Source organism: Heteronotia binoei, chromosome 7 (assembly GCF_032191835.1).
Source record: "Heteronotia binoei isolate CCM8104 ecotype False Entrance Well chromosome 7, APGP_CSIRO_Hbin_v1, whole genome shotgun sequence".
Lineage (NCBI taxonomy): Eukaryota > Metazoa > Chordata > Lepidosauria > Squamata > Gekkonidae > Heteronotia > Heteronotia binoei.
The window spans coordinates 5791901-5800937 of NC_083229.1; the positions used below are offsets into that span (position 1 = coordinate 5791901).

General features: G+C 48.6%; 1 protein-coding gene across 1 annotated transcript in view; it reads left to right on the plus strand.

Moving 5' to 3' along the window:
• The window catches only part of LOC132574827 (lymphocyte antigen 6E-like), a 30741-nt gene extending 24299 nt beyond the window's left edge, over positions 1–6442 (plus strand). The window contains exons 2-3 of the mRNA XM_060243057.1: positions 224–334; positions 6191–6442. Coding sequence (XP_060099040.1) covers positions 224–334; positions 6191–6387 — 308 coding nt within the window. The 3' untranslated portion in view covers positions 6388–6442. The remainder of the gene's footprint in view (positions 1–223; positions 335–6190) is intronic.
• The last annotated feature ends 2595 nt before the right edge of the window (positions 6443–9037 follow it).

Genomic DNA, 9037 nt, shown 5'->3' on the forward strand with positions numbered 1-9037 from the left:
CAATTCTACGAGCCTCCAAAGATGGCGCCCCTATCCTCCATTATTTCCAATAGAGGGAAGGCTTTTAAAAGGTCTGCAGTCCCTTAAATTTGATGGCCAGAACTCCTTTAGGAATTCAGTCATGCTTGTCACACCCTTTCTCCTGGCTCCATCCCCAAAGTCCCCAGAAATTTCTTGAATTGGACCTGGCAACTTTACCCTTTTCTCTGTTTCTTTTTTGCAGCATCGTCTCTGTATTGTTACAAGTGCGAGAATGTCCAGTATCACAAGGACTGTAAAGAGGTGAGGTGTTCGGATATGGACGTCTTCTGCGTGTTAGCAACGAACCCTTCCAGTAAGTTCCCAAGGGATGTGTGACCTGTTAACAGGGTGGTGGGTTCGAGATCCGATCCAGCGGAACTCCATTTGCCTGGCGTGCTGGGTTCAATTGGAAGCACCCCAATGAAGGAAGGATGGCGACATCAAAGAAGCCACAGAGGGGTACCCCAAGAGCAAATTGTATGAAGAACAGCTTAATAGATAAGCTTGCCAACTCTGGGTCAGAAAATTCCTGGAGATTTCATAGACCAAGTCCTATGAGGAAAGGTTGAAGGAGCTGGGGCTGTTTAGCCTGAAGAGGCGGTGGCTGAGAGGTGATAGGATCACCGTCTTCAAGGACTTGAAGGGCTGTCCTTTACAGCAGCGGTCGCCAACCCCTGGTCCGTGGACCAGTCCCGGTCCGTGGTCCGTTAGCAACTGGGTCATGAGATCTATAATTATTTCATTATATATTACAATGGAAGAAGAAGAAGACATTGGATTTATATCCTGCCCTCCACTCTGAATGTCAGAGTGGCTCACAATCTCCTATATCTTCCTTCCCCACAACAGACACCCTGTGAAGTGGCTGTGAGGGGCTGAGAGAGCTCTCGGACATTCCAGCAGCTGCAAGTGGAGGAGCGGGGAATCAAACCCGGTTCTCCCAGATAAGAGAGCTCTGGCTGACCCAAGCCATTCCAGCAGCTGCAAGTGGAGGAGTGGGGAATCGAACCCGGTTCTCCCAGATAAGAGAGCTCTGGCTGACCCAAGGCCATTCCAGTAGGTGCAAGTGGAGGAGTGGGGGAATCAAACCCGGTTCTCCCAGATAAGAGAGCTCTGGCTGACCCAAGGCCATTCCAGCAGGTGCAAGTGTAGGAGTGGGGAATCAAACCCGGTTCTTCCAGATAAGAGAGCTCTGGCTGACCCAAGACCATTCCAGCATGTGGAAGTGGAAAAGTGGGGAATCAAACCCTGTTCTCCCAGATGAGAGAGCTCTGGCTGACCCAAGGCCATTCCAGCAGGTGCAAGTGGAGGAGTGGGGGAATCAAACCCGGTTCTCCCAGATAAGAGAGCTCTGGCTGACCCAAGCCATTCCAGCAGCTGCAAGTGGAGAAGTGGGGAATCGAACCCGGTTCTCCCAGATAAGAGAGCTCTGGCTGACCAAAGACCATTCCAGCAGGTGGAAGTGGAGGAGTGGCGAATCAAACCCTGTTCTCCCAGATAAGAGAGCTCTGGCTGACCCAAGGCCATTCCAGCAGCTGCAAGTGGAGGAGTGGGGGAATCAAACCCGGTTCTCCCAGATAAGAGAGCTCTGGCTGACCCAAGACCATTCCAGCAGGTGGAAGTGGAGGAGTGGGGAATCAAACCCGGTTCTCCCAGATAAGAGAGCTCTGGGTGACCCAAGGCCATTCCAGCAGGTGCAAGTGGAGGAGTGGGGGAATCAAACCCAGTTCTCCCAGATAAGAGAGCTATGGCTGACCCAAGGCCATTCCAGCAGGTGCAAGTGGAGGAGTGGGGAATCAAACACGGTTCTCCCAGATAAGAGAGCTCTGGCTGACCCAAGGCCATTCCAGCAGGTGCAAGTGGAGGAGTGGAGAATCAAACCCGGTTCTCCCAGATAAGAGTCCGCACACTTCACCACCACACAAAAATAAAGTGTACAATTGTATCATTCCAAAACCATCGCCTCCCTCCCCCCCCCCGTCATGAACCAGTGAAAAGTCATCAGCAGCAGCTGGAGCCAAGAGAGATGAGCAGGGCACAAGGGACAGCAGAGAGCCAGTTTGGTGCAGTGGTGAAATGTGCGGACTCTTATCTAGGCTTGCCAAACCCCAGGTCCCAGCGGGAGTTCTTCTGCTTTCCCAGGCTCCTTCCCACCCCCAGTCAGCTGGCCGGTGGGGGGAAGCCCCGCCCCCAAAGGACCATGTGCGTTTGCACCTCCGGAGGCTTCAGTCTCCGATTGAAAGGCTTCCTCTTGGTATGGGGTGTCTGTGTTGCTGTGAAGAAGCTGGCAGCAACTCGTGAGTAGAGAGGCCAATCCCCTGCTTCAGACTCGCCAGAAACGGAGCGGGGGGGGGGACGTCTGCTGAGCACTTCGTTATTCCCTATGTGGAGATCGATTCTCATAGGGTATAATGAGGAATTGATCTGGAGGTTTCGGGGGCTCTGGGGGAGCTGTTTTTTGAGGTAGAGGCACCACATTTTCTGTATAGCATCTAGTGCCTCTCCCCAAAGTACCCCCAAAGTTTCAAAAGGATTGGACCAGGGGGTCCAATTCTATGAGCCACAAAAGAAGGTGCCCCTATCCTTCATTATTTCCTATGGAAGAAAGGCATTTAAAAAGGTGTGCTGTCCCTTTAAATGTGATGGCCAGAACTCCCTTGGAGTTCAATTATGCTTGTCACACCCTTGCTCCTGGCTCCTGGGTTTGATTTCCCGCTCCTCCACTTGCAGCTGCTGGAATGGCCTTGGGTCAGCCATAGCTCTGGCAGAGGTTGTCCTTGAAAGGGCAGCTGCTGTGAGAGCCCTCTCAGCCCCACCCACCTCACAGGGTGTCTGTTGTGGGGGAGGAAGGTAAAGGAGATTGTGAGCCGCTCTGAGACTCTTCGGAGTGGAGGGCGGGATATAAATCCAATATCATCAGCATCACAGTGCACTGCATCAGCAAAAACAGCAGGCGGAGAGAAAGGCGGCAAAGGAAGCCACATGGAATAGAATCATAGAATCATAGAGTTGGAAGGTTCCTCCGGGGTCATCTAGTCCATCCCCCTGTACAATGCAGGAAACTCATAAAGACCCTAAATTGACAGGAACTTCATTGCTGTCAGATGGCCATCTAGCCTCTGTTGAAAGACCTGCAAGGAAGGAGAGCCCACCAGCTCCCCAGGAAGCCTGTTCCACTGAGGAATCGCTCTAACAGTCAGGAAATTCTTCCTGATGTTGAGCCGGAAACTCTTTTGATTTAATTTCAACCCATTGGTTCTGGTCCGACCTTCTGGGGCCACAGAAAACAATTCCACACCATCCTCTCTATGACAGCCCTTCAAGTACTTGAAGATGGTGATCCTATCACCTCTCAGCCACCTCCTTTCCAGGCTAAACATTCCCAGCTCCTTCAACCTTTCTTCATAGGACTTGGTCTCCAGACCCCTCACCATCTTTGTTGCCCTCCTATGGACCCGTTCCAGTTTGTCTATATCCAGGCCTCAGATTCAGTGGGAGCTCACAGAAGCACAGCTATGCTGAAAAACCTCCAAGGAAAGAGAACCCACCACCTCCCAAGGAAGCCCGTTCCACTCTAACAGTCAGGAAGTTCTTCCTAATGTTGAGCCGGAAACTCTTGATTTAATTTCAACCCATTGGTTCTGGTCCGACCTTCTGGGGCCACAGAAAACAATTCCACACCATCCTCCAGATGACAGCCCTTCAAGTTTCTGAAGATGGTGATCCTATCACCTCTCAGCTGCCTCCTCTCCAGGCTAAACATCCCCAGCTCCTTCAACCTTTCCTCATAGGACTTGGTCTATGAAATCTCCAGGAATTTTCCGACCCAGGAATCTCCAGGAATTTTCTGACCCAGAGTTGGCAAGCTTATCTGTTAAGCTGTTCTTCATACAATTTGCTCTTGGGGTACCTTTCCTCAAAGGACACAGGCAAACACCACAATTTTTTTTAAAAAAGCTTAAAATAAAAGATGCTTTTTTTAAATTTAAAATTTAAAAAAATTTAAAATTTAAATTTTTTTATTGTAAAATGTACTTCAATCATACCTCACAAACATAAACATAAACATTAACTTAAACAAACCTGCTATGTTCACAAATCTATATCATTAGGAATATACAAAGTTCACATATTTCTCTGGAAGTTTACGCAAAGTATTTTGATGGTTTTGAACAAAGTCCAAGAAAGGGAACCATTTTCCCATAAAGCCGTTAGCATTCGACTGTTGCAAGTTATACACAATTTTATCCATAGTAATTATATCCCAGATCTTTAAGAACCATTGCCTTTTAGATGGCAAAGATGTAGATTTCCAGTACTGGGCAATTAACATTTTTGCAGCCAATAAAAGCATCATTGTTAATTCAGATTTATGTTTCGGAACCTCATCAGGCGTCCATAGATTTAACAAAGATTCAGGAGACAAAAGGAATCTTCTGATTAATAACTTGCTCTATTGTTGGTAAAATTAGTTTCCAAAATTTCAATATCAATGGGCATTCCCACCAGCCGTGGATAAAAGATCCGATATTATCACATTCTCGTCAACATTTTGCATTCATCAGTCCCTTAGCATGGAATAATTGCTTGGGGGGGGGGGGTCAGATACCACCTTGAGGATATTTTAAAGTTTTGTAATCTTAAGTTCAGCAAAAGGAGTATGGTATAGTTTTGATGACCAAAATATGTGACCAATTTTCAAGTGTAATTTGCTGACCACAATCGTTGTTTCATGCTTTTTGTTGGGATGTTTCTTTGAGCTTCTTGCTTTGACTAAGAGCTTTATATATTATTGCTGTCTTCCCTTTGAGTTTAGGTTCTGAAGCAGTCGTAGCTTATTCAAATGTGTTTCTTACCTGTCCATATATAGTCTAACATCAAAGTTTTCCATTTTTTTAAAAAAACATCAGCTTTTATTAGCATTGGAAGGTTTTGGAATAAAAATATGAATTTCGGTAATGTAAATACTTTAAGTGGTTCAATTTTTTTCTAATAAACTTAGTGATAACTTCCCCCATTCTTTAATGTTAGAATTTAACAAGTGGAGTAAAGGGATCAAAATTTGCCTTGTATAAGTCTTGCAAATTGAGAGGGATCATAATACCTAAATGTAGGGTTGCCAATCCCCAGGTGGGGGCAGGGGATCCCCCGGTTTGGAGGCCCTTCCCCTGCTTCAGGGTTGTCAGAAACCGGGGGGAGGGGAGGGAAATGTCTGCTGGGAACTCTATTATTCCCTAGGGAGATTTATTCCCATAGGAAATCATGGAGAATTGATCCGTGGGTATCTGGGGCTCTGGGGGGGGGGGCTGCTTTTTGGGTTAGAGGCACCAAATTTTCAGTATAGCATCTAGTGCCTTTCCCCAAAATACCTCCCAAGTTTCAAAAAGATAAGACCAGGGGATCCAATTCTATGAGCCCCAAAAGAAGGTGCCCCTATCCTTCATTATTTCCTATGGAAGGAAGGAATTGAAAAAGGTCCCTTTAAATGTGATGGCCAGAACTCCCTTTGGAGTTCAATGATGCTTGTCATAGCCTTGATCTTGGCTCCATCCCTAATGTCTCCTGGCTCCACCCCCAAAGTCTCCTGGCTCCACCCCCAAAGTCCCCAGATATTTCTTGAGTTGGACTTGGCAACCCTACCTAAATGCCTCAGAGATGACGTAACCCATTTAAAGGGAAAACTGGTTTTTAATCTATGTTCCACCTCTGCCGAAAGAAAACATCCTTAATACGCTAGCACTCATTGATCTTGAAGGTGCTCTCTTTGTATCTTTCCTGTGCGAACCAGCGAACTGGGCAAAGGAAGCTCTGGTTCTTTCCTTCCTTCCCCAGGGGAGCAGGAGGGGGAGGAGCCTCAGCCAATAGAAGGAAGAGAGGCTTGGCTCAGGAGTGGTCGAAAGGGCCTGGCAAAGCAATCTATCCCTCCCCTCCCTCCCCAAGGGAGGAGCCTCAGCCAATGGAGAAAACAGAAGCTTTGCTCTGTAGCTCCTGTGCGATTGAGCTGCGAAAGGAAGCAAGAGGGAGAAGGAAGCAGATAACAGCCTGCTGCTTGGGGTCGTGCCAGAAGCCCTCCGGGGGCCTGATTCGGCCCCCAGGCTGCCTGTTGGACACCACTGCTTTAATGACTTCTCGCCGTTTCTCTCCCTCTTTCGCATTCTTGACTTTTCAGATCAGACTGTCTTTGTCTCCAAGTGGTGTTCGCCAACATGCCCAAAGGCCAGTGAAATCAGGGGGGTCAAGAGGACTGTGGCCTGCTGCGAGACCGACTACTGCAACAGCGGTGCCGGCAGCGCCAGAGGCAGCTACGCCCTCCTGGGCGCGGCTCTGCTTGCCAGTTGCTTCTGCATCCTCCGAACTGGGCTGTGACGGAGGCCAGGCCGGAAGACGGTGTGAGGGAGCCTCTTGGAAACTCATCGGAGATGCTGACCCCTCTCTCTCTCTCCGTGGCCCTTCCCTGGCGCTCGAGATGTCGTGACGCAGAATGTCCTCTTCCCCGCCTTTCCTGGGCACAACGTAGGATGCCGCTTTTGAATACGTCCCCGTGCAAAAAATCCCTGCATGAACTGAACTAGCGCTTCAGGGAGAAAAGGGTTTGTGTAGCCAGTCTACGGAGAAATGTTACGGTCTGGGTGTGGTGCGGGTGGACATATCCATAACTCTTGATACAACAGCCCTGATACCAAAGTTACAATATAGACAAGAATTCTGCTGCCTTATTCCGTATAACATGTAGATTGTTTCTTGAATTGTCCTCAAACTGTCCTCTCTCTCCCTCTCTCTTGCCCTGCCGGCCCTCTTCTTCTGCTTCTCGCTTTCCTTCATTTCCCTGTTTTCTTAAGGTTGCCAGTCTCCAGTCGGGACCTGGAGATCTCCTGGAATCCTAACAGATTTCCAGAGATCCGTTCCCTTGGGGGAAACGACGGCTTTGGAAGGTGGATCACCAGGCATCAGACTCCATTGATTTCCCTTCCCAAACCCCTCCTTCTCCAGGTTCCACCCCCGAAATCTCCAGGATTTTCCCACTCCAGTGTTGGCAACTGGGTGAAATTGGCTCTTGTCTCCAGCTTGAAGAAGAAGAAGAAGATATTGGATTTATATCCCGCCCTCCACTCCGAAGAGTCTCAGAGCGGGATGTGTATTGTATAGGACTTAGAACGCTCTGTGAGAGCTTTCGGGGCTGGATCTGGGGGGTGGGGGGGTGGGGGTGGGCGCAGAGAGAGGTGCTTGCCCTGGGCGCCGACGGAGGGAGGGCAAATTGGGTATGGGATCATAAGATAGAATGGCCCATAAGGGGGCAGCATTTTTTTAACTTTGCCCCCCCCCTCAAAAAACATGTAGATGCGGTCCTGAGAGCTTTAACAAATACATATATTGAAAACAAAGTTTTAAACCACAGTATTTTTCACCTAAGAGCCCTGTGGCTCAGAGTGGTAAAACCGCAGTCAGAGCCCTCTGCTCACGACCTGAGTTCAATCCCAGCGGAAGCTGGTTCAGGTAGCTGCCTCCAGGTTGACTCAGCCTTCCATCCTTCCGAGGTCGGTCAAATGAGTCCCCAGCTTGCTGGGAGGAAAGTGTAGATGACTGGGGAAGGCAATGGCAAACCACCCCGTCAAAAGTCTGCCGTGAAAACATTGGCCGTTTTCCCACTGAGCTTACCTCGGAGCAACGTCCCTCTTCACCGCGCAGCGTCTGCGCGGATTTCCCACCAACTGCTCCGAGGCTGCTCCGAGGAACCAGAAAGTTCCCGACCTTTTGCGTCGCAAATGGAAACCGCTAAAAACCAGTTTACATCTGCGACGCAAAAGCCGCGGCTCTTCCTGGTTGTGCGCAGCAGTTGGTGGGAAATCCGCGCAGACACTGCCCGGTGACGAGGGACGTCGCTCCGGAGTAAGGTCAGTGGGAAAATGGCCATTGTGAAAGCAATGTCACCCCAGAGTCGAGAACGACTGGTGCTTGCACAGGGGACCTTTCTTGTTACCTTTTTATTTTTCACATATTAATTTAGACTTCTTTTACAGACCATTTTACAATACACAATGTTTTTTCTTCGTTTGTAGGACTTCCTGAAGTCCAGTCCAGGTACGATTGCAGTTAAGAACATAAGAGAAGCCATGTTGGATCAGGCCAACAGCCCATCCAGTCCAACACTCTGTGTCACACAGTGGCCAAAAATTTTATATATATACACACACTGTGGCTAATAGCCACTGATGGACCTGTGTTCCATATTTTTATCTAAACCCCTCTTGAAGGTGGCTATACTTGTGGCCGCCACTACCTCCTGTGGCAGTGAATTCCACATGTTAATCACCCTTTGGGTGAAGAAGTTCCCAAACTGGTGCGGCTACAACTGGATTGCTGCTTCCATCCACTTTCAGAATGAATCCTTCTTCAGGCAGGTCAACCGAGGCATACAATTTCAATTTGGCACTGCTCTGTCTCTCTCCAAAGGATCAAGCGCGGCCCCACACTTCTATTTGTCCTCGGCTTCTCTTTCTCTTCTTTCAAGAGAAGCCGAGGACAATTAGAAGTGTGGAGCCGCGCTTGATCCTTTGGAGAGAGACAGAGCAGTGCCAAATTGAAATTGTATCCCTCGGTTGAGCTGTCTGAGGAAGGATTCATTCTGAAAGTGGACGGAAGCAGCAATCCAGTTGCAGCCGCACCGGTTTGGGAATAGCAATCGCACCTGCACTGGACTTCAGGAAGTCCTACAAACGAAGAAAAAACGTTGTACAATGGACTGTAAAATAATTCTAAATTAATACGTGAAAAAATACTGTGGTTTAAAACTTTGTTTTCAATATATGTAGAAGAAGAAGATGATATTGGATTTATATCCCGCCCTCCGCTCCGAAGAGTCTCAGAGCGGCTCACAATCTCCTTTCCCTTCCTCCCCCACAACAGACACCCTGTGAGGTAGATGAAGATATTGGATTTCTATCCCGCCCTCCACTCCGAAGAGTCTCAGAGTGGCTCACAATCTCCTTACCTTCCCCCTGCCCACAACAGACACCCT